Below are 25,899 nucleotides of genomic sequence, written 5' to 3'. Positions count from 1 at the left end.
TTCTTAGTGCCTGACAGGTGCTGCTTGTCTGGTAGTCAGCTTCCTGGGAACGGGGGGCTTTCTGTGGTGAGCTAGGAGTTGAAGCCAGGCTTGGAAGATCAAGCTGTTTACAGCATTATGTGCAGGGTCTGTGAGGCTATGGGTGGGAGTCATACGTGCTCGGGGAAGCGATGGCTATACTGTCTTATGTGAAGGGTGGGTAGACCAGGGTGCTCTAGAAGGTGGCTAAATATGTAAATGCTGAATTTGCTGTTTTTGGATTGTTTTGCTGTTACTTAAAAAGGAATGCTTTAAATTTTGGCCAAGATGTGAAGCTTGGAAACCAGCTTTTATATTTACACTTTCCTGCTACTCTCTCTTATGCTTGGTTTTTTAAATAACTTTTTTTTTTAAAAATGATTGAAACATTTTCAGTCAAAAGTCAAAGTAGGTGTGCTTAAAACTGAAAGGATATGCTGTGAAGTTCCTGGAGAGGGATGTTTATCTGCTCTGTGTATGGCAACAACGTATTCCTGATTGTGCAGACCTGTCCCCACATCTCCACACTTGGATATACACTACATTTACCGTCTTGGGTAACTTTCTGCTACCTTCAAAAGAGAAGATTTGATTTGTGTGTGGCAGCTGGCCAAATATAAAAGTCTATTAGAGTCCACTGGGTTATGCAATGGGGAAAATTACCCAGATGCATAAAACAGAAGAACAAAACATTAAGCATTAAGATCCAGAAGGTATGTTGAAGAAGATCTTCATAGCTTTATTCTGCTTTGTGTAGTGAAATTTACTTCCATCTTACAGCTGTTAAATCACCTTTTTCCCCAGCTTTGCCATTCTCATCCTTAGAGCTGGAAAAAGAAAAGAAAACAAACAAAGTCATTGTATTTTAAGTCTTTCTCTTTCCGATGTTAAATCTTTGTATTTAGAATAACAAAGAATACACGTACCTCCAATGGTTAATCCAGCAGAATAAGCATTGTTTTAGTGTTACAGAAAGAAATTAGTAGAAGGCATTAGTTCTAGTAATTTGGCAATAAAGTGAGTAATAAGAAACGTACTTCATTATCGCTATTTGAAACTTAGTACAGCTCTCTTATCTGTTTTGTTTCTGCTACCTTCACTAGCACACTACAGACAGATGCTATTGTCCTTGACTAGAAGCTGACAGATTAAAAGGATGCACGAATACTTAAACCCGTTGTTTAAACTAAACTCCTCAGTGGGCACTGGAACTTTTTGGAAGCCTTTTTCTTTTGTTGATGTTCAAAGCCAACTTCCCTTCTCCTGGTGCAGTGAGTCAGGGTGGGAGTTAGTCATATTCCTGAATTAAATCTGACGGAGTAATTTATCTGTATAAACATCAGTATGGCTGTAGTCTGTAACTGGGTATAAGGTAGGCTCATTTGAAAGTGACAATGCAGGGCAGATGATTAAATGTTAAGGTTATTTTTAGAACAGCAATGTAATGCTTTTGTTTGATATGTAAGAGCCTCCCCCCACTAAGCTCTTGATCTGAGAATGCAGTGGGAATAATCTCCAGCCCTCTGACCTGTTAGTTTGAGGAGTCACCCAAAATAGCTGTTCTTCCCTCCAACATGCATGTTCCTGTGTACTGGGAGGTGGGGGGGACGAAGCAGCTGTTTACTTGATATATGCAGGTCAAACAAATGTCCAATTCAAGTCATGTTTTGAAGTTTGTTGCAAATCATAGAAGCATCTGAGCATAACCTTATTATGGGACCACTGATGTTAAGCTTAGCTCTTACAAGGATTGTGCTGTTTGCAGACCAAGGTATTCTGGTGGATTCAAATCCTGGTTGTGGTTTGAGAGCATTTAGTCTGTCATTAGCAATAGTCCAGGGATGTGTTTTTGTCTTTCGCTCTGCACTACAGAAACAGGTGGCATGTATGCATCTTCCTTCCCTTTTAAACAGTTTTGTTGTACAATGCTTTCTTCAGCACAAATCAGGCAAGTACTGTTTTCCATCGCTGTATATCTTCCAGTGGTAAAGAAAAAGTTAGCTCATCTAGACCAGCTACCTGCCCAAAGCTGCACTTTCGCTTCCTGTGAGAGTCTATTCCATGCTGTCAGGAAGTTTTTCTGCCTATTGAGATTCAGTTTTTCCTTTCTTCATTCATTCCATTATGTCTAGCCTTTGTTACGCCCCCAAGGTCTTTATTTTCCCTAGTGAGTATTGAATCTTCAAAATATTTGCGTGATTGAAATTTAAGGAAGAAAATAAGCTTAATAATCCTGAATGCTAGGGTGCTAATTACAGCACTGCCATCCCTCTCCCTCTGTATTTCTGAAGGCGTGTGCCATGAGATATTGATCTCTCACCAAGCTCATAGGGAAACGAAAACTGCTCCAGTATGGAAAGAGGTATGTCCGGTGCTTCTGCCAAGTTAGGGCTGTGCTGAAAGCTCCTAATTTTATCCCATATTTCTCCATATTGGCTGGGACATGGAACACTTCCTCTGCATCTAAATTGTCTTTTATCATCCCTGACTTTTCAGTAACTTGCTCTGGAGTTTCATTTTGCTCTCAAAGCAAGACTGTAACATGATGGACCTCCTTCCTGGTCTGTCCTGTGCTGTCTTGCTTTCTGTTCTTTCAAAGAGCCCTCAGTGTCTATTTAACGTTCAAATAGTGCTATCACTTCCCAAGTCTTAATTTCAGAGAGGGTTATTTTTCTTGTATGGTTTGTTGCTTTAGTAATAGATGTTGAGATACCAAAATAATTTTCTGACTCCCCTCTTTTCACTGGTGGTGTTTATGGTTAACCTGGTAGGCTGAGGCTTGAAAAGAGTTTATTTCCTGCTCTTTGTCATTCATTGTTCTAGATGTAAGAGGCTTTCCTGGTTTTGTTTCTTTCTTAGAATTAGCAGTGGGATTACAGGGCTGCTTGGGAAAAAAATGAGTCATTTCCTGTTTTTTTTTTCCACTGATGAAAATGTCCTAAGGAGTGGAGGGGCAAAGAGGAATATGGCTTAATTTCTGATTCTACTGGGCACTTGAAGGTGCTCACTTGGAGGCAGAGCTGAACATGGAGGTGTATTTTTGACTTAACTGGGGCAGTTAGCAAGCTGCTATTAATTGGAACAAGGATTTTTTCTAAATGGCCATTTTCTCCTTAGTATATTGTACTTGTAAGTACATGAGTAAGACAAATAGAAATGAATAGAACAGGTTCTCAAATGTCTTTGCTAGGTTTTCCACTTCCCCAAAAGTCATTATTTCTTTTCCACTAACCTCAAAAGAGGGAAACCAAATGGCTCAGAGATTGTCAGGAAAAATGAAGCATCAGAAGCTTCTTTCAGGAGACAAAGATAGGCAAAAGATTGTTACAGGTGGAGGTGCTCAGCTAACAGCTCAGGTATGTGGCCCACCTGAACGGTGCTACCAGCTTTCCTCTTTCCCAGGCTCTATTCAGGTCCACCCACACAGCAGGCTGTAGCATCAACACATCACTTTTGCTAGCAACTAGCTTCTGGAGGGTGGGTATCGCTTCTCTGTACTGTCCAGACATGTGACAGGGGAATTAAGACTATTCCCAAAACACAAGGGGCTGGAATACTTGCTGGAATGGTTTATCTTGCCTGTAGCCAGCCACTGGTACTTTGATTTGTTGGCACAGAGTTGTTGGCAGCAGCCTTTGCTCCTGGGGGACGCAGGAATTGCACAGACAGCAGAATTGGTGCTTGAGGGAAGCAAAGGTTCTGAGTGGTAGACAAGGGCAGTGATTGACCAGAAGCACTGGGCAGCACTGCTGGAGTATTTCAGGCTGTGTTGTGCGTGGCTGCGTGAGGTTAATGCTCCTAAACTGAGAGAATTATTAACAGCTCTTCCCAGTCAGTGCATACAGCTGCACAAATACTTGAAATTTCTTTATGTGGTCTAATGTCCACCCTCTCTCCTGGCTTTACTTTCATTGTAAAGAAATTCTGGACTTCCAGTGCATCTGTAGGCAGGGCCTTATGCTTTGGCTTCCAAATTGCAAGATTACTCAGGATATAGTCACGAAGAAGGGGAGAGGGGAGGGAGAGAATGTAGAATCAGCACCCTGGCATCCCTTTAATTCAAATACAACATTCTCTAGTGCAGAATGTGGCTACTGTCTGAAATACGGTGATCTGTAATGCTCCTAAATGCAGTTTAATTATATGCACTAAAATACAACATAACCATGCTATTATCCCTTCAACCTTTCTTGCTATTGTTCTTTCAGCCTTTTTTTATAAACGTTATAGTAAGAAACAGACATCTTAAATATGAATAGATTATAAAAAGTGCTAAGAAATAATACTATGGACTAATCAAATGTAGAGAGGAAAACTTTCATAGTTTTTCAGAGATAAATAGTATCTATAAAGATATTTAACTCAGGTCAACAAAAATGTTAAAACTTGCATAGGCATTGTCAAGGCAAGGCTGGAAGTCTTGGTTCCAGAAAAATGATGAGTAAAGCTGGTTATTAAACAGCCTTTCTGATTTAAGGTGCAATTTGGATTATCTAGGAAGTGGTCAGAATGCAGACAGGCACAAAAAATTCCAGTATGGAGATAGCATCAAGAAGCAATGCTGTTAGTTACCTTGTAGAAATGAAAATTATCCTTCTAATTGAGGTAGTATTAATGAATCCCTTAATTGTAACTTTAAAGAGACCAACTTTTAATCTTTGAAAATCACAGAACCTGGCTTTTCTGCGACAGGTGGTCTTTTTTCCCAAATTTTGATATGGTAACTAGTGCATTGCTAAAGATGAAATAATCCAACAGTATCAAAATGCAGATTAGTGTTTGTTAACAAAGCAGCAAAGAAATGATTAGTAATTGCATATTGGTCCATGAAACAATCAAAGTAATAAATGAAATAGCTGCTACCAGAGAGTAGTATCAGGTTTGCTACATGAGTGAGCAGCAGCGGCATGATTTTCCTTTTCTGTTACCTGTTAATGAGGGATCTTCAGTGCCGTCTCCAGATACCTGACTCTGAAGATGAATGTGGTGCGTAGGTGAGCTTAAGCGTTCCTCTTGTTCTTGTAGGGAGATGGAGTTCTTGTGGGGTGCCTTGTTCAGGCTTGAGCCCAGGCTTCTCACCGGGTTCATCTGTGGCACTTCTGTGGTTTTTCTGCTTGGTGGCTGATAAACCTGACTATAGTGGCCTATGGGATGATATGATGGTTTCTCAGATTTGCTGTTGTCATCATCGTCGTCATCAATAATAACTAATTCTGCGCGGATAACCCCGTCGTATCTTGACAACTTTTGATCTGCTTCTGCATCATCGTCATCAACGCGCTGATAACCCATGAAAATCATTGTAACTGGTTCTGAGTCATCCACGTAGCATGGTACAGCTTGGACAATCCTGTACTGAACATCTTCCTCATCTTGAGGTGCAGGGGATGTTTCATTATGATGGTAGGAGCGTAAAAACCTTGTCTCATTATGTCTTTCTGTTGTATTCTGATAAGGTTTTAATTCCTCATGTGCAGCTTTTCTTTTTTCGTTATATATCATCCTGTTCTCAGGATTAGTGTGTTGTTTCTTCTCTGAATGTGAAAGTTCTGGAGAGGGAGACTTTGGTGTTGGCTTTGGAAGACCAAGCCCGTTCTCTTTATGTTGCTGCATGAAGTGTTCTCCCTTGGGAGAGAATTCTGCCTGACTGAGTCCATTCATCTCTCTTCTGTGTGTGTCTTCCAGTTTTAGTCCGGGGACTAATTCCTCTTTCTGAGGAGTAACTGGTCTGCAAAACTTGTTTGCAAACACAGGCTCGTGGTACTCTGTGGGAGACTGGGAATTTTTTTCAGTTGCCTGCCTTAGAAGGTCCTCCACCTCAACAGGAGCAAGTTCATCCATCCCATTTTGTGTTGTGCTGCCATTTGAGGACACTGCATAGACTGACTTCCTACCATCATCATAGACTTTAATACCTGTCTCTTTAAACTCATTTGAGGGAAGAGGTATTGTTGACAACACTGTGTTTTCTCCTGTCTTCATGTCTTTTTCAACTTTAATTTCCATTGCAAACAATGCTGTTGAAAGAAACAAGTGCTTAAACTGATGATGCAGCAGCTGGAAGAGATACTTTAGAAGAGTTCTGACAGTGATGGAGAAAGACTGTCAGAATGAATTATCAAAGACGTAAAATTACAGCATAAATAACCAATGTACTAGGTTCTCATTCCAAATCCCCCCCCTTCCACCTTGTCAAAACTTGTAGTGGAAAAGTACTTCTGGTTGGATCTACTTCTGCAAGGAAAAATAAGCTGCTGAGGAGCCAGTTTTTGTTATGTGATTCTGACTGAAAGATACACACAACCTTAGCCCCCAGTGGTGTGCTTGGCAATAGCAGTTGAAAGACCTTGACATGCTACAGACTGAGAGTTTTGGGCACTCAGAGGGGTTAGAAAGCGGTGTTGGTAGGAAATTACCAGGTACTACCAGCTACTTGGTGGATGTAACTGCTGGCAGAAAATGTGAAATGTGTAGCATGAAGGGAGGAGCTACTAAATTATGCCAGATAGAGGAATGAAGTACTGGAAGGAAGCTTCAGTGTTGAAAACATTTGATCTTATTCTCAAAAGCAAACGCCTTGTGTCCCACCTCTGTTTTGTTGGCATCACTGATAACATAACGCAGCTTAACTGAGAACATCATCTCATACCTATAATGCTCATCCTTTCCTTAAAGTGTTAGATTCAATTTTTAGGAAGCCTTTGCAAATACTGGCAGCCTTTGCAGCTGTTAGTAAGCAGTACCTTTTCTCTTTTCTTCATCATCAGTGACAGTATGTCCTGCCCTCTTCAGTGCAGAAGGTCTGAAATACTTGGGAAGGTCAGGTATGCTGGCATATATGTAGTCTGCTGCCTCTGAATAAAGAATATCACCAATGTACTTATTTATGTTTTTACTGACTTTTATGAGAACCTTTTTTGAATTAGTTTTTACTAAACATACCTTCTTCAGCTCCTGCTTTTTCAGTCTTCACTGACTAGGAAAGAGAACCATTAATAATAAATGTGATTAGTCAGTTTTACGATGTTAACAAGACAGTGTTTTGCTTTACGTAATAGTTTTAACTTCTGTACGTGGCTTCATACCGAGAGGTACCTAAAGGTGGAATCTGCTCAGCTTGGAGTATGGCAAGTGGGAAAGAGGGACTTGCTTCTGGTCATCTTACCCTGCGTCACTTAGAATAGAATCATACTGGTAAAGACAAGACATCAGAAAGCGTTACTCAGTGAGACAGCCTCATGCTGTAGCCCAGACTGGTTGACTTCAATGATTTTTTCAAAGGCCGTACTTTGGCTTTCCAGTTAATTATCTCCCTGCTTATTTTTAAAATGTATGCGTGCATATGCAAGTACAACTGGAAGACTGAGGTTGAGTTTCATCAGTTTTTTGAGAAAGCTTCAAATTTTCAAATATCAAAATGACCTTTAGACAGAGGTGAATGACTAATGATAAATCACTTTTCACTATAACTTCTCTCAGGGACTGAGGAGAAAGCCTGATGCAGTTTAGCTGGATGCATCACCTGAAGGAGCGTATATAATTTCTTGGTCCCTCTTTGTATTTGATCTACCGTTGTTTCAGAACAAAGGTTCATGACCCCTTGCCTGATCCAGCTAGCTCTTCTTTCCCTGATTATGATGATGAATAAGTAACACATTCTACCTCCGGAATAATTTGGCACTTACCTTTATTATGTCTTCTGTTGTTTTCTCAACTGACTTAAGTTTCTTCAAAATAGATTCTTCCTTAGCTGAGACTTTCATTTCCTCTTTTTCAAGGGCCTCAATTTCCTTCTCCAGTCTGCAATTACAATTCCCTTTGATTTAGTATCAGGTAGAGAACAACACTGCAGATTGGATTCGTTCTGAATGCAGACACTAGTGGGGCTGATTCTACTTGCCCTGGCAAATCTCACTCTGATACAGAATCAGCTTGTAATTTCACATGCCTCAGGAAAAACTGAAATAGTCTTCTCAGTTTTTTTAAAACGTACCTGCCAGATTCCTTCTGGGCCTAATGTGAAAACAGTGACTGAAGGTAACTTATTTATTTTTCATGTGAGAAAAGCTAAGGAATATATGCCCCCATGGGATTACCTCATCTTTAAGCAGACTTTCTCTCTACATTGTCTCAACAAATGTGATCATTCCATGGTAATTATGATGTTGGAAACTAGTCTAGTTACGCCAGGGTTATGACTTGCTTGTTTCTTCATTCTGTGAGTACCTGAACATTTAGGACAAAAGCTGTGAATTCTCTGGTTGTAAGAGTCAGAAGGATGTTCTTCTAACTCCAAGAGTTAGAGTTACATGTGAGGTCACCTCGCGCACTATATTTTAATATATGTAGCTAAGCTGAATTCAGGAGGATAACACAAAGAGAAAAGGTCTAATCAATCTAGTAGAAGCTGCAATTCCCGTAGGACCGTCTTTATCCATAGAAATAAAATTGCATTTGTATTTCTGAGAGAGAGCAGGCATTGTGCTGGTATTTCAAGGCTTTATTTGATAAGATAATGGCATTTGCAAATACTTTTTGTAGAACTGAAATAGGTAAAACAGCACTTAGCTGATTTTCTAATGTAAAAATTAATATAGCTAGGAATCATATGTTTTGCAGACTACTTTTATGAAGTGATAACTACATAATCATGTGGATTTTAAATACTATGCACACTGCACAGCAGAAGATGCTAAGAGAGACTGAAGTCTGCAGCTTTTTTATGAGTTTGTTTTGGGATCAAGAATGAAGAATTTGCAGTCACCTGGAGTGGTAGAGGCTTTCCAAAGGTAGGCTAAGACATCAAGACAGTTCTCTACAGTTTAGCATGTGTGAATGTGGGTTCTGGGATTTCAGATTCCTTTGGTAAAATAGATGTAACAAAGCCTGACTGACAGTGGCAACTTGGTTCTTTATATATTTATATATGCAAGGTAAGTGTGGGGGCTGGGGTCGGGATGGGTGTGTGACTGTAGCATTTCTGATAGCTACAACAGCTCTTGTCTAGCCCACAAACTTTAAAACACCAGGCAGTTTTCAGGATTCCACTTGAGGATTGTGAGCTAAGGTGTCTGTAGACATAGGTGTGCTTCCTAGATGTTCATCACTTTTTTACTTGATTCTCTGGGAAAACGCTGAAATCAAGCCTCTGGAAAAGATTAGTTTTCAGCATAACAGTAGTCATGTAAGATGCACCAGTTCAATGCACCTAGGACAAGCAGCTTGGAAGGCTAATGTTTGAAGTGTTTGCTCAAGTAATATCCTCACCTCTATTACCAATGAACTGGCAAGAGAAACTGAGTAGTTCATACAGTTGTGGTATGTGTCGCATCAGGTGTTAATAACCACTTTCTAAACTTGCATTTAGATGAGATTTCCTGCACTAAAAAAATTTTTAAGAGTCTATTTAGTATAGAAGGAGACTTTGATTGCACCCCAGTTTAGTCAGAGCTTTGTTTTACAAAGATAACTTAAGGATACCAAACACACTAACTTTGGATATTCTCTAGAACAGCACTTGGCTCATCTCCATCAGATTTTAGTAGTGCAAGTCACTTGTCAGTGAAGACATGGCTGGTGGGTTATTTTCTTTTAAAGCCCTCATTCTGTAAAAGATTGAAGCTCAGCAGTCAGAATTTTTTGGGCTATTGATTTGTATTCTAGGCTTGTACTTTTAAAAGGGGCCACAGCTCCCTTTCTCCTTCCCCTTTTTAGTTGTATGTTAAAGCTATATGATATGGCTTCTTGTATATTAAAGCTGAGTAAAATGTTTAAGGTGTCTCTTTCTTAACTGGAGTTCTTAATTTCTCAGCACTGAGATGCTTGATTAAACGCTTCTAGTCAGAAAGGTCCAGGACAAAATCTTTAACTTCTGTATATGTGAGAGGGAGAAATCTATGCTTGGTTGTTAAAGCACGTCTATAAGGTAATGTATCTCAGTCAAATTCTTTTCTCTGGTGTGACTAAGGTAGTGACTTTAGGGAGGTGCCCCACAACCTATTTTTTCCGCTGTAGTCAAGACACTTCCATTCTGCATAAGCACGTATTCTGGGGGGTTTGGATAGAAGCTTTCTTTGTAGCCTACTAGTCATAAAGGCACTTTTCCATGAAGGAGATTCATAATCAAGCCCAAATTTAGCTCTGAACTGGATCTCTCCTGCTATGGATGAGTGCTATATAGCCTTAGCCTTCTGGTTCATCTCTTTCTCCTTCTTGCATGATCAGATCCAAAACAAAAAATAAAATAATGATGGACTGTACTCCAATATGCTAGGAAAAACTGCATTATGATTTGACCTATTCTTTACTATGGACTAAGATCTAAGACACTATACCAAAGTTAATGCTAATAATAGAAATTTCAACTCCATTTAAGATAGTAAGCAGACCAGAATAGTTGAATTCAGGCTAGCAGAGAAGCATTATTTAACTGCTTTTGTGTGGTTGCTTGAGGACTCTGAATAATACTGTGACTCTTGCTCTTCTAAAAACCAAAGTTGAAGAGCTACAATAGTAGAATACTATGTGAATCTTCAGCTGGTGGTAAGAAGATCCTCTTTTTTGCAACACCTATGGTATCGCAGATCTCAGAACTGAGATGTGAAGAAAAGTGCATTCAGGATGAAAGTAAAACAAATAAAAATAAGAACTCTTACAGTGCTATGAAAGAAACGAATGTAATGAACGCATTCTGTATTTCTGCATTTCTTACAGAATGTTATTTAATATATTGAAATGTGGTTTTAAAGGAGACCTTGTGCAAGGAGTTGGACTTGATGATCCTTATGGGTCCCTTCCAACTTGGAATATTCTATGATTCTATGACAATATTATAATGTTAAAATTATTCGTTAAAAACTCATAGAAGCATAATGAACTAAAGGATCATTAACCTTTACTATGGGTTTGTTTTAGTCTGGACTGTAACTGCTGCTAGATACAGGTGTAAGAAGAAGAAAAATCTTAGGAAGTTATTAAAAAAGCAAAGTGGAGGTAGGGGAGATGGCTAGGCAAAAAGAAAAAAAAAAGTTATCTGGGAGATCAAGAAATGTATTTAATTTTATGTATGCTCTCACGCCCATACAAACACCCACTTCAAGTGGTAATTAAGAGGACTTATTCAGTGATCAGTGGGGCTAAAGAAAAATTACACCTATGCAAATGGAAAATTGCATCTAGAACTTGTCTCTTTTAACACACTAGTATATAGATGTAAATACCTCTTATGGTTCACTTTTTCAGAGGATGTTGTGTATGTGCACATTAGAACTTGTTGAAAGGCAACTTTTAAAAAAAAACTCAACATATGTTGTTTAAAAAATCAAAGTCCTTTTGACTTTGTACAGTTCAAAATTTAGGCCAGGACCTCTTTCTAGTGTTTAAATCTTTAGCAGTTTCTAAATACTCTGAATCAATTACATTTGTAGGAAGTTAATCACAGTCTGGTTTGAAAGGGTCTAGCAGCTGAAACAGTGACTATTTTAAAACAAACTAAAGCTAATATTTTTTTCATGGTGTTGCTGTGCCTTGCAGAGGACTGGAAGCATAATGCAGTTATTGTATTAAATCAGTCCTGGATATTTGTCTTTCCCTCCTTCAGTAGCGTTTGTTGTTCTAGAGGGCAAAGCAAGTAGTATGGAGATGTGGATTAAATAAGGAGTTTTAGAAGATGAGATTCTGGACTGGTGGTGTCTCTGCCAAAGCAGTAGCTGAGTTAACAAATTCTTCAGTGTACGCCTGACTGCTGCTGGCCACCAGCTGATCTGCGATTGGCACCACTACCACCCCAGAAGAAAAAGGCTTATGGATGAAAAACAGATGATAGGATACCACCCTGGAGGATACCAGACTGAGAGGAAAAGGCAGCTTAGCAAGTCCTTGCATGTTTTGAGGTGAGTCAATGCTTTAGCAGCACTGGAAACCATCTAGCCTTAGCCTGCCTTAATGTATGTATCACGTTACAAACTAGAGTAGTCCTTAGTAACATGGTGATGTTTGTGCATGTTTTTAAGTATGCTGTTTAGCAACTAAGTCTGTCACAAATGAATGCTATTTGCTGAAAATCAAATGATAAAATGGGACTGAATCTTCATTTACCTTTTCCCTGACTCAGGACATGCTCACTTGGCTCACTGCAACTTCTAACAGATAAACAGGGTGAATAGAAAAAGATGTGTAAATGCTGTTTTTGTCTGTAACCAGAGCTTTGAGTCACTTGTCTGTAAGGTGGCTCAGGCCACGCACTGTTCACTGTTTTACTGTCACTAAGAAGAATGGAACCTTCCCTTTTATTGAAAAATGCCCATATCCTAACAGATAAATGCTAGCTCTATTTGACATCCAAGTAAAGAGTGTTTTAACACAGGTTTAGGAGGGTAATGGAAATGCCACTGTTCTAAATAACTTGCATGCAACTGCAAGCAATTGTGCTCTCAGCTGAGAGAAACATCCATGGTTCTAGGGGTACTGAAAAAAAAATCTTTAAAGTGTTTCAGTTTTTTAATTGATAATGAAAACCACGTAACTGTCAGAGTGGACAGAATCTACTTGAAGCAACAGTGAATTTTAATAATTGGATGCACAGTAGAAAAATTCTGAGCTTCTCAATATATCATACTGTTACTACATGACAAGTGTGTACGTGATCAGTATTGCAATCTGACAGCATAGGTCAAAGGTGTGACTTCATTTTATGTATATGTAGTCAGGCAAGCTTTTACTAGTTTGGGTACCATCTATGGCACGGCAGAAGTGCTGTGCAAGTACGGTGAGTGCATGTGTTGTGCTTTTTAGTGGACGTTGTTCATGCTAGACTTGGCATTATTAGATTCCTGTATCTCTGTCTAGTTTGAAACCAGGTTGAGTATGTCTAAACAAGACATGATATGGAAGACAGCGCGGATGCCTCTCTGGAGGCCTTTGCCAGACCACTATTAAACAGTGGTAGGAGGTATAACTTACAGGAGGAGATGCTGGAGAATAAACCTGCTTAAATTTTTAGTTCAGAGGGAAGTTTCCATATGACTCAAGCTATGTTCGTCTGCCTCAGTTCTCTACCTGTAAAGTCAAATGCCTTGCCTGTCTCCTCTGTGTGTAATGAGGATAAAAGCTGCCCAAGTCTCTGAGGTATGGATTGCCTAATTATGAGAATAAATGTATCAATAATGAAAATGTTTCTGTTGCTAGTAAGGCCTTAAAACCTCCAAATTGTCTTTAAAACTTCAGCAATGGTGATATTAGTGATTTTTCTACTGCTAGGTGGGTCAGGAGTATAATTAGGACCATTTCTGTACCTATTCTTAGTTCCAGGATGCAGGTTTCTTGTTGTATTGCATCTTGCTTGGTGATGAAACTGTTTTTTCATGCTTTTTTTGATTTATAGTGGGTGAACATCACCACCTTATATTTTTCTATATGCTGTCTTGCAAAACACATCCACAATAAAAGGAAGCAATATTTGCTACATAAGTACTACTTCATTGTACCTGTGAAGTTACTGTAAGAGTGAAGAGACTGTCATTCTGTTATACTTTCATTTAATCTTTTCATTTTATGCTTGTCATGTGTCTGATGTCTTTCACTCCAAATAAATCTGAAGTATTTCACATGTACATCAGGTAGTAGGAATCATTTTAAGGAGGAAGCAATCTAGGGGAGGTTGCCAGAAGGCAAGAAAAGGTAGTTGGTGAGTCTGGTATTGACAACAAATAGTTGCAGAAATATTTAGTGGGGAAAAAAATCAGTTGCCATGGAATGGTGGTGTGTGTACATATTTATATATATAAAATAAAGATGAAACATGCAGGGGTGTTGTAAAGAGAATAGCTATTTTAATAGGAGGAGAAAGGCCCATGTCTAAAACCGAACATTTAATGCAACTTTTCTACTGTAGTACTTATGTTTGGAAGCAAAGTTATTTCATTTTCATCAACATTTAAATTGCTGATTCATGGTCAGAATCTCAGCCATCTAGATGCACAAACATTGCTTGTGCTTGTAATTAACTCAATTGGAGTTACGTAGGAGAACTCATGCCTAATACATTTCTCTGAAATGCAGGCGTATAAATAGAAACTAGTTTGAAAAACAAAAACTGGCATCCCTGAATCTGACCTACATGGGAAAGGAATTCTAAACTCTTTTTTGGGGTGCAGGGTGAATGTTAATCAAGTTTCAAGTAAAAATTCCAGTTGGAATGTAACAGACATTTCTGTAGTTAGGCTGTTGCAGTTTCAAGCATGCATTAAGCTTATGAGCTCAGGAACTTTGGCCTTGTTTGGTGTAATGTGTGCACTCTTCACCATGTGATACAGTACTAAATGTGCAGCCTTCCCATTCACAGTGCATCTGCATAGAGGCCTTGTAATTATATATACATAAAACTATACAAATGTTTATATATTATATTTATATATATATAAAAGAGGTGGTCTGAGATTTTGCTCTGGGATTCATGATGTCCTTTAAGTAAGCAATGAGGTATAAATGAATGGTTTAGCACTCCAATTTCTCTCACTTCTTCCTTAAAGCAAAAATGCATTTAGAAATTTTCACTTTAAAGTCTATGGCTATATTTCAAAGGACCTGGAAGCTTCTAATTCAGGTAAATTTTATAAATGTATTACTCCTTCTCAACTCAACTGCAATCTGGAATTAAAGCGGAAAAATTAAAACTTCTTTGATGCTAATTTACCTCTGAGTTAAAGTTTTTTGGGTTTGAAACTCCAGTTTGGTTACTGTTTTACTATTTGTAATAGTGGTAAATTCTAATCAGGCTAAAAAATTGTATGGCTGCATTCAGAGAAGTGAAGCTTAATATGGGTATAATAGAGAATTAAAAATAGAAACAGTGTAAATAGAAATTAAGGATGCTGAACTGAAGACAAAGTCAAGACAGGATTGACAAGAACAGCATCAAAATATTCTACAGCTGGAAGTAGAAACCCAGATCCTGAGAGATGTTGAAATGGCATTACATATCTGACTTATCAGCCCTATTTGCTGAAATCTCTTAAAAACCACCCTATAATACTAATTAAGTCTCAGTCCTGCTTTCCCTCCTGTCCTGTTTCTGGGAAGACTTGGACCTGCTGCCAGCATTGCTGTGAGACAGCTTAGCTGTGATGACTCAGGTGCAGGAAACCCTTAAGGTTTGTTATCAGGTAACAGACTAGATTTTGATGCTGGAGATTACCCTTCCTGATGGAATACCTCAGTGTTTATAAGGCAGTTTATATAGCAGAAGTTAAACAGTTTTTCTTTTTAGTGGCATAGACACTTACAGGCCTCCACTATAATAGCATTGCTTATTCTTTACACAGATGTCATCAAATTAATTAGCACCAGCGTAGGTTATGTCAGGGGAATAAAAACATCCTTTCCCCAACATATCTACACACCAAATCCATTACCAGACTTAGTTCTGAGGCTTAAAAAAAAAAATAAAAAAATCTTTCCTCACCAAAAATCTCCCCTCACCAAATTTGTTGGGGCACAAAGGAGACTTCAGCTAAACCTCCAGCTCTTACTTGAAGTCAATGGGATTTTGAAAATCTATTCTACCCGCCCCCCCAGTGCCTGGGGTTGAACTTCCACTAGATTGGTGGGGAGTTGCCTGCTCTGTGCAACTTCCCCAGTGCTCCTGCCCCACACGGCTCCGTTTCCTGTGATCACCCTGTCACAGGGACCCCTCTCACATCTTCATAATCACCACCTGTGGGGATGTTTTTAGAGCACAGTCTTCCTCCTACCATTGCAACAAAGAGTTCCAGAGAGCTACTTGAAAAGCTGTTCTGTTGAGAAAAGTGCTCTCAAGCAAGAAGTCAGTATAATTATAGGAAAAACTAGCACAGGCTGTTGCCTGTCAGTGAGGAGAATTATCATTTGTGTCAGATGGAGTAAGGGGGGGAGTGGGTGTGAGATAACCAGTGGAGATAATCTGGGTGACAACTTCGCCAAAAGAGTGTGTAGGAGGACAGTGGAGGAAGAGGAGAGTATGGAGGAAGGTGCTATTGAACTTAAATAGAGGAAGAAGCCTTTGTTTCTTAAAAAAAAGTGGTGTGTGTGTGTTGTTTCTTTCCTGAATCTAAAGCAACCAAAACACTTCAGCTTGGCTGTGGATGCTAATGGGAGGTACCGCTCAGGATGCCTGGATCCAGTTTTTATACAGAGCTGTACTGTGCTTGGGAAAAGCTAACTGCAGATAATGTAACAAGTGCCTAGAATTACATTCGTAGTAAATAAAGGAGCCGTATGTGTGACTGCCTCTGTAGGTCAACGTTATCCCTGTGTGGGAGGGCAGCACTGGGGAATAAGATTTATAGGGACATTTTAAATAAAAAATAAATAAATACAAAAAGACCTTCACTGTAACAGGCTTCTGTGAATAAATTGAGGACACAACTGCATGGAAGATAAGTGAAAGTAAAGCAAGTGACACTAATAGGGGCAGACAGCTTGTGATGCTTAGAAGTGCTGTGGTCTGGTAGAAATCAAGTATTAAAGGGTGTGTGGGATCTAGCAAAACTGAAGAATTTCTAAAATGATTTACTGATATTTAAAAAATTTGACTCCACAATGACTCTCTTGGGGCAAAACCATACACTGTGGCTTACATCTGAGTATAGCATGACAGGCATCTGGAATTAGAAAGAAATACTTTTCAAAATATTTATTGTGAGGTTTGACAAAATTTGTGACGTAGAAGCTTCCATAGAAGCTTTGTGACATAGAAACATTTTTATGCTCTAATTCTAGCTGATCAGAAAATACAACAAAGATTGCTTTGCTCTGTATCACACCGCATGCGTTTAGCCCTCACTGACTTTGTAATCTGTCACAAAGTAAGGTGAGACATTTAAGGAAGGACCACTTACACCCAGACAGAGGGAGAGGGCTACTACCCTACCTGAAGATGTCTTGTTCCAGCTCATGAGTTCGTTGTTGGTCCTCTCGATTCTGCTTTTGCATTTCTTCTTGCTCTTTTGGAGTGAGAGAACTAAGGCCATCCAAAAGCCATTTTTCTCGCAAGGCCTTTTTCTGACAGGAAAAATACAGACAAGTGTACTTTAAAAGTTAGTCTATTCAATCATTTGCTGTATTTGCCTTGCTGTCATAGATGTGCTCCACACTTTTGTGCTTTATCTAGCATAAGGCAATCTAACAGGGCACTGCCACTGAAAGAGAAATACTAAATAACAAGTTTTGAGATTGACTTACAAAGAAAATCAGTAAGAACAATGTCCCATTTTATTAGTTTACCCAAAGTAAAGGTTGCGGACATCAGTTTCCACCTGACATCCTAAGGTATTCAGCATTTCTGAGTGGTGCTTTTGTCCTCCGTAAAGCAGAACGGTTGGGCCAAAGCGCACACATGGCAAATTCATGCCAAAGGCTTCAGTCTGAGGTGCTATGGTTTATTTCAATAGCCCTGGTTTATTGGGTCATAACATAAATGCTGAGGGAGAGAGGAAAAAGATGAGAAGTTTCTGGAAATAAGGTTGTTTGGGGGTAAGAGATCTCTGGGGAGTTAATGGTGCAACACGATCTCCTGCGTTTAAAAGAACTTGCGTAATTCAGCATTTCGTCTGGTGAGGGGATGTGGGGCAAGAGTAGGACTGGAAAGCCCAGAGTGCTGATACCTGGTTAGTCTTTGAGCAGACCTACAACATATTTGGGACTGCTACTGTAGGGTCAGATCTGGGGATTGCATATTTAGGTCCACACCTGTTTAGGTGGAGGTTTTTTTTATGTAGTAGTGGTTTATAAATGAGTGACTTGCCATGTGTATAGGTAAGTAGATCTCTAGGTTGTCTTCAAATTTTGCAAAATCTGTCTGTATGCACTGGTTCCTACAGCCACTCTATGTGAACAGTGGCATCTAAGATCATCTGAGTTCTGTTATTTCAGGGGAGAGATACTCATGGAGATAAATTCATATTGGTAGGCTAGAGGCTGAAAGTCATGCAGACTTTCTTGTCAACTATTCCCTCCCTTCAGTCTAACTCGAGATCATAAATCCAGTGCTGCCTTGGGGAATAAGAGAGAGTTAGGGCTCTTTAGTGAAACTTTCTCAATGGGGGGAAGCATTTATATGAAGCTTTTAATTAACCAAAATTTTTCCATTTGTAATTTAGATTTCTTGAGACGTCTGATATCCACAGTTTTTTTTAATATATATATATACGTATAATATATACATATAATTGTGTTAATAGTAGGATGTGGATGAAAATTAAATTGGATTTTGACTACTGCTGCTTTGAGGCAGAGCCATGCCCAGCACTGGTGAGAAGGCTGCATTAGCCTCAGTGCTGCTTGGAGTGGCTGCTGGGGTCCTTGCCCGCATCCTGTGCATGCAGTTATTTAAACTGTCGCTCCCACTCTTCTGTTTACTGTATGCTTCACATGAGGTTATCACCGAGGGCCAACTGATGGTGGAGGGTGCATATGGAACCTGGCTGTAATTAAATACATATTTTCAACTGGCTTCATGTGCAACACAAACAGTGTGATAGAAACTGTGGGTAAAGCAAGCTTCCTGGGAGTTCTGTGGCACTCTTTGGTCATATGTTCTGCAGAAGGTGAGAGCAACGTTTACAGTCGCACTAGCCCTGTAGGACGATGTTCTTTCTCACAACACTGGATCCTAGGAAATCTGTAGGAAACAAGGGCTGCTCAAGACTGAAGTTCTGAGCCTTGACTCTGGATTTGGGGACTTAGCAGCCCCTTCCAGCTTCATGGCAGGTGCCTTTCAAAAAGGCTCAGATGAAATGGATGCAGATACTTTAATGGGATGGTTTTATCTGATCTAGTAGATGCATACAGTTTGGTGTTGGCACAACTTTTATTGACTGCAAAACACTGTTCACCCAAGTCAGAGGGAGCACAGTCACTAATTTCCTCTGAATTGAGGAGTTCAGGTTTTAGTGCTAGGTAGGACTCCTAGAAAAGTGAGATTTTAATCCTGGTTGGAACTGAAAGTTTTGCACTGCTGACTCAAATCTGTAATTCCTTGTGAGAACTACAGCAAGGCTGGCACTGTGAACCCTACTAACCGATAACCCCCATTGAAATCAACAAAAGCTTCATGTATGTGTAGGGTCAGACCCAAGAAAACAAACTCCCTAAATACAGGGACAGACAATGGTGTTATTTCTGTGTTTTCCTAGAATAGTTTGCTGCTCACAACTAAATGTCATGTAACCTCATGAATTTCCTTAGCCACTTCTCAAAGAGTAACATGCTTCACAGTGGAAACAGGCTTTGAACAACAGACAACTTCTAGGTGTTAGTCAGAAGGCTACTGCAATGAGGCGTTGGCACAAGGCAGTGCAGGAGCAGCTGCCTTGGGGATGTCAGGTTCTTTCTTCTGTCTAACATTTCCTTCTGTTGTAAAGCATCTTTAGCACTGTATTTAGGCTGTGCATGTTATGTCCTGTTACAGCTCCATTATGAAAGAACATTTATTTCATATTGCCCTTGTTACGTTAAAGGAAAGTGAGATGTTTTTATGCTTTGATGTAAGACCCTAAAAATGGCCAGAATGCTGGAAATTGATCCTTCTCTTCTGTAGTTCATTGTCGCAGCAATGTGACTGCAGCCTGCAAATTCTGTGAATACTGTCCTTTACCTGCTGCTGGTAGAAGTCAATTGTAATCCTTAACAAGGCTGAACTAACCCAAAATGACACAGCTGCCCACTGTGAGGCACAGGTGTTTTACGTTTGCAGGTCTTGCTCTCCCAGTGGTATGGCAGCTCACCTTACATGAGGCTGGGAGAAGTATAAATCATTTTTGTAATTTTCATTCAAGCTGTAGTTCAACATTAACACCTGGAAAAAGGTGTGTGACCAGCATCTACAAGATAGTATTTAATGGATTTCAGACATATCAGAGAACAAAAAACATAGCAAACTAGGCTGGAAAAGCTCTTGGAAAATATATGCACACCACTGCTGACAATGCTTTTCAAGCAACTCTGATCCTTTTCCTTGTTCCCTCAGTGAGGAATATTCCAGACAGTAGGAAGTACTAGTTGCCAGTACACAGAAGTACCTGAAGATGACATTTCCCATATACCCTCCCTTGTGGTGCCAGTTAGGCCCTTGCAGTTCCATAAAGCCCTGGTCACCCAGGTGTGCTGTAGTTGCTTCCATGTCCTCTACTCCATGTGGTAGAGAGGCACATGGAATAAATATTCCTTCTCCAGTTTAGCTCTACTGGATAAATAAGACGTGTTACACCTCATCTATCTCTTTCTAGTAAGGAGTTAGACTGGGGGCAGCAAAGTTGTTGGAAGCTAGATTCCACTCTACAAAGGCGAACTCACAACAAAAACCCAACCCAAACTAAAAACAAACCATCCCAAACCTTTTTATAAACCTGTTGCTAAGGGTTGTAAATAGGAATTAAGGGCACAACTAGGAATAGAATAGCAATATCCATCTAACAGGAACATCTGTGTAACAGTGAGAATCATGAACCTGCAATAGTTTCCCAGGGGAAAGGTGTGTTATGCTGACTCGGTCATTGAGCTCTAAATTTCACCGTACACAACTGGCGATACTATAAATGAGTGAAATCAGCCTTAGTCACTAGGGAAATGAGCCCTCAGTAACGTTTACAGACATGACTAAGTATTCTAGAGGTCTAAACTTGTTTTGAGGTGATTTATGCACAGGTTTCTTGTGTTGTTTGACTCCATTGAAATACCTGAGTTAGTCTGAAGCATCAATCCTTATTAAAGAGCAAGCCTCTGAGGACATGCAGCAGAGGATGTTCATACAGTAAATGTCTATTATTAGGTGCCTGTCTTAGCACTCATTTGGAAGAAAAAAATCTCTATTTTGGGTGCTCTGAGTAGCTAATACAATATATTTATATGTACACTATACATATAAATACTTTAATGTATGCTTGATCCCTCTGTGCCGAGTGAATCAATTCCCATACAGTTCCTGGATTCATTTCATGTGCAATGTGACTGATTTTAAAAACCTTTCTGTATGATTTGTGACTTTCTATAGGACAGACAAGCAAATTATATCCTCTGTCTTCCAAAGGAGGTATATGTGTGAAATATTACTACTCTGTCTGAAAAAGTTGCTCAATAACAAAAAAAAAACCTGCTCATGATGGTCTTCTGTTGCCACATTTAGAAAACTATGTCATATGTGGCGTTGGATTGCACTGTGGGCCTCTATGGCATGGTAGGTGCATTTAGCACATGATTTAATGTAAACAGTTTGTTATTATTTGTAAAACAAGCATTTGTCTGTCTGTGTGTGTATGTGTGTGGGGAGAGGATTCTTCCTTGCTAAGCTTAGTATCTCAAATACTTTTCTGGGAGCATTTTAGTGCTTGTCAAAATCCATCAAACACCTTCAGAGTATTTTTATTTCTAAACTTAAAGTAAACCTCTAGATGATGTTTTAACTCCATGGTACCTATTAGTGCTAAGTGAAAGCATGTACTAAATCTACTGGCGAACTGCTCTAGTACTCTGTCTGCAACACTAGTGAGAATTAGCGGGGTGTCTAGACCAGATCAGTTCCTCCTCAAAAGAAAGGCAGAAGAGTCAGTTTGAATTAATAGGCAAAGAAACTTGAAACATAAATTGTAGTACACCATATATATGGAAGAAGATAGATGCACTTTTGCTGTTACAGGATTTGGAAAACACATTTTTCTCATCTAGGCCCATTGTATTACACAATTGCTTAGGCCTGTCCTCATGGTCACTACCTCCCGATAAAACCTGAAGCATGGGTGACTTGCAGTGGCTTGCCTGTCCCAATGAACCAGTGTATCATAACTTGGCTTGGCAATAAAGAGAGGGTAGATGCAACCTAGGAGCAGGTGTCTGTTTTGAAGAGGAGTCTGCTTTAATTATGCTTCTCCCACGCTTGCTCAATGAGACACCACACTTTAGGTATTGCATTCAGTGTCTTTCTTGAAAAATTTTTATTCACTCCTAAATAAGAAGGCATGTAAAATACCACATCTTGCATATTTCTAGAAACAAAAATAGGTCAGTGTTGGATTTTTTTTTTCTTCTCTCTCCCCCTATGCCTGATAAAAGTGCAACTGCACATCATTATTGTGCTGTGTCCTGTAGCAAGCGAGGTTGCTGTAGTGGAATTAGGGAATGTACACACCCAGTCTGAAATGTGAGGCTTAATTTTCAGCTGTGAGTTATTCCTGGTTATGATCTCATTTTATGCCATGAAAGTGATCAAATAACATTAGCTCCTGAGTGTGATTTTTTTTTTTTTAAAAAGCATGATGCTTATTAAAGTCAAATGGAGTCCTGGCAAGACTCCAAAAAACTGTGAAAATTTGACAGTAAAAGCATGACTTAAATGCATGAAGATTTGCATTCCAAAATCCAAAACCCTTATGCAAGTTGAACAACTTAAGGCTATCTTTAGTTATATAACTCCAACACCTTACTTACTTTTAAATGCTGGTGTTTCAGTTTTTCCTCTTCTATTTTTCGACGTTTCTGTGTAATTTCTTCTTGCAGTTTTCTTTTGTCCTACACATTAAAAGAACAAAAACTCTTTAGAGAAATTACTTGGTGCTAAAAACTGGATTGTGTGTTGTTCATTAGGATGAAGTTAATCCATGCAAATAAAGCCAAACTTTAACTTCACTAAGAGAGTGGTCAAGTACTGAATCAGGCTGCCCAAAGGGGAGTCCGTGGAGTCCGTGTCCCTGGAGGTATCTAAGACACATGGAAGTCTCTTTAGTGCAAGTGTTGTTCACTGCTTTGAATCCCTGAGTGCCTCTTTCTATGCTCTTTAATATCCTTTACAATGTGCTTCAGGTAGCACTTGAGATTCCAAGATACGACTTTTGGGACGTATCTTCCCAAAGCCTTGGAGTTATTTGCAGTAGAATTTTGTTGTTTTCTTGAATAGCTCATTGTTGATTCGTAAGCCTGATAACTTCACTTTATTTAGGCTGCTTTGTTTCTGCAGTACATTGCAACAAATGCACTGAGTTGTTTCAATTAAATGCTATGAATTGATAGTTGACTATCGTATTAGAGAGAACATAGTTATGTTGTGCAGCAAGTGTAATAAGTTGTGAATAGAACCCAAGCATGATTTCTGATTTCCTGCACTTCAAGACCCTGGAAACTGTCATGGGCTTCCTAAAAATAAATAAGTAAGTTCTCCAGTATTCCTCTGCAGTCAGATGTTGCCAGAGGATGCTGGATACCAATCCTCGTATGTGCACAGAAGTCCTCAGCAGATGAGTGTGCTGCCCTGTTTGTTGTGTCAGATACCAGGAAGTATAAAATATTACAAGGCCTGGATTTCTTCTCTGCAACTTCAAAACATTTCTTATCTTTTGAGCCCATACACTAGAGACAAAGTCCAGGTTATGAGTCAGGTTCAAACACCATTACAGTAAACAAACCAAATCCTCCAACCAAACATCCCCCAAACATTTCCAATTACCTTATTGTACGTTTGAATCAGATCTGAAGCAAATATGATAAATGTACCTGTTGGTTTTTATCAAGTGTGATATATTTGGAAAACAACCCCAAATCCTCTTCACCTTCTGTAGATTCCCTTTTGAGTTCTCATTTTTTTCAGTTCCAATAGTGTTTTTTTTTTTTTTTTTTTTTTTAAACTCTGTCCACAATTACTTCAGACAGTATTTGTTTCACATATAATCTCACTATTGTGCCAAAAGTGTGAAAAATAACTTTGTCCCCATTACATATTTTTTAAAGAATTCCTGTGGCAGTGATCCTTCAGCAGTCCTCTACTTATCCCAAACAGCCAAACTCTTTCAATTTAATTCTGATTAAATCAGAGGAGAACTTGGATTTGGCCATTTTTTGTAGAACCAACGTATGTTTGTTTAAAAAACCAAACCCTCAGTATTTCCTTTAAAACATTATATTTTTGAGGCAGATTTCCCATTAGAACAGAAACTGAAAATGTTTTCTTAGGTCTTCAGCAGTAATTTCACTCAGTCCTTTTTTCCCCTCTGAAAACTGACAGGTAGGAATTTGCTTAATCTATGCTTGTCCTTTTTAGTTTTTAGACATCGATAATTAAGGTAGAGCATCAGCAATTCAGCATTTTTATTTAAGTCTACAATGCAAAAAGGAAAATCTTTCACCTCTTCATTTGGTTGTGAAAGAGGAAAATTGATTTGTTCTGGATTTCTCTATCTGCCTTTTGACCTGCTGTCCTTCAAGCAAACATTCAGTTGTGATAATATGCATTTTAGACTGTCCAGTAGCTATTTGCACACACAATTTCACTGCTTTAATTTTAAATTTGAAAGTGTAATACAACACAGTAAGATCAGTACAGGCAACTTAGCTGTCTTAAATCAATAGCTTATAAAACAGAATCAGAATGTAACAATTTCCAGCACACATTTTTCATTTTCCTTCCTGAGATTAAAACATTCTTCAGGAAACACAAAGTAGGTAGGAAACACAAAGTAGCTCATTAACACAATACTACTCCTAAGCTTTTTTTTTTTTTTTTTTTTTTTTTAAAAAAAGGCAAGTTATAACTATAAGCACTTACTGTTATGGCCTGGAATCTTTCCTTCAGCAATTCAGCTTCCTCCATTCTGGAAATCAGAAACAGACAAGTAGTGAAGGAAAACCGAATGAGACCATAAACAAAAGCCTCCTGATGGGGCTACAAAAAATGCTGAGGTGATTTGATCCAATTCCAGAGCGGAGAGAAGGCAGAATTTTTGACTTGTCGGGAGAGTCCCTGAACAGATGAACAGATCAGTCCAGACAGACACATGTAATGAGGGTGTGTAGAAGAGGCAGACGTGGAGAGTGCTGGCATGAGTTGACTGACAAGTTGGAACAGTGAAGCACAAGCCCTTTTCCTTCAGAAGCTGCCAACTCTTTGTTTTAATGTGCTCAGTTAGCATGCCATTGCTTCTTTAACTGTTAAATGCCCAAAACAGAATCTTTCAGGACCATGGTAGAAGTAAATTTTTATCTTCCTATTTCTTTCTTCCCTTTTGTGTGTGCCTCTGACAAACAGATATTTTAAATTTAAGGATTTCTATTTCTTGTGAAGCTCGTTTCACCTGTAACGTTTTAACCTGTTAGCACTGCAGATGGCACGGGGTTTGCAGAGGTGACGCCTTTAGTTTAAATTCCAAGATTAAGTTTTAGAAAAGCTGTATTCATAGCTGAAAGAATGTTTTAAAGATGCTAATCTAAAGTAAAATGAATTTAAGGCAATCAGTTCTACCACTGAATGGATGTTAATCTGTGCAATTACTTGTCAGCTGTGTAAGACTCAGTGGAAGCTTTATCTAAGTAAGGATTTCAGGGATCATCATTTCAGTGTCTAAGATGACAGTGCTGTGTTAGGTGAATCTAAAATGCCATTGACTCTCACACTGAATTTCCATTCAGCTGACTCGGAGGTTTTTTTTTTTTGTGTGTGTGTGTGTGTGTGTGTGTGTGCATGCGCGTGCTATGGGTTTCTGCTGAAAACTGCATTATGCTCCTTAAAGGCAGGCATACATTTCGACCTTTCCAATTACATGAGTGGGAGTCAGCCTTCCAAAATCAATTTAGGAAGCTTGTAAAACAAGGGGAACTGCCTGCAGCAAGATCCAGTTGTGGAAAAAATTCTAACAAAGAAGCAAGATAAAGCTAAATTCAAACAGCATAAAGATGTAACGTGAATCCAAAATCTTTGTCTACCCCTCAGTATCATGTAACTCAGTATCATGTAAATCTCTGCAAGGGCACCAATGTGAGCGAGCATTTAAATTTTATTTTTATTTTTATTTTTATTTTTTTTTCCTACTAATACATTGAGGTAACTAAACTCAATGGGATTTGGTGAGGGGTTTTACTTTACATGTC

At 39.1% G+C, this 25,899-nt stretch overlaps 1 protein-coding gene across 1 annotated transcript; it reads right to left on the bottom strand.

The window, feature by feature from the left end:
• Positions 1-345: 345 nt before the first annotated feature.
• PALMD (palmdelphin) lies at positions 346-24,873 on the bottom strand. Its single transcript, XM_035332951.1, has 8 exons — positions 24,581-24,873; positions 22,474-22,554; positions 16,925-17,055; positions 7,704-7,818; positions 6,961-6,994; positions 6,762-6,872; positions 4,947-6,035; positions 346-845 (listed from the first exon to the last, which is right to left on the bottom strand). The coding sequence occupies exons 1-8, from the start codon at positions 24,623-24,625 to the stop codon at positions 802-804; spliced, it is 1,650 nt and encodes a 549-aa protein (XP_035188842.1). The 5' UTR covers positions 24,626-24,873; the 3' UTR covers positions 346-801.
• Positions 24,874-25,899: the final 1,026 nt, after the last annotated feature.

The sequence above is a fragment of the Oxyura jamaicensis genome, chromosome 8 (assembly GCF_011077185.1).
Source record: "Oxyura jamaicensis isolate SHBP4307 breed ruddy duck chromosome 8, BPBGC_Ojam_1.0, whole genome shotgun sequence".
Lineage (NCBI taxonomy): Eukaryota > Metazoa > Chordata > Aves > Anseriformes > Anatidae > Oxyura > Oxyura jamaicensis.
The sequence above is the reverse complement of the archived record's forward strand: the minus strand, read 5'-3'. Positions and strand labels throughout refer to the sequence as shown.

What these genes read in the sequence shown, in the direction of transcription:
- PALMD (XM_035332951.1), bottom strand. Translation starts at nt 24,625, where the DNA reads ATGGAGGAAGCTGAATTGCTGAAGGAAAGATTCCAGGCCATAACA. An exon ending in CAACAGAAGACATAATAAAG is followed by an intron (nt 6,995 to 7,703) that starts GTAAGTGCCAAA and finishes TCTCTTTCCTAG; the next exon opens with TCAGTGAAGACTGAAAAAGC. An exon ending in AAAAGCAGGAGCTGAAGAAG is followed by an intron (nt 6,873 to 6,960) that starts GTATGTTTAGTA and finishes TTCTTTATTCAG; the next exon opens with AGGCAGCAGACTACATATAT.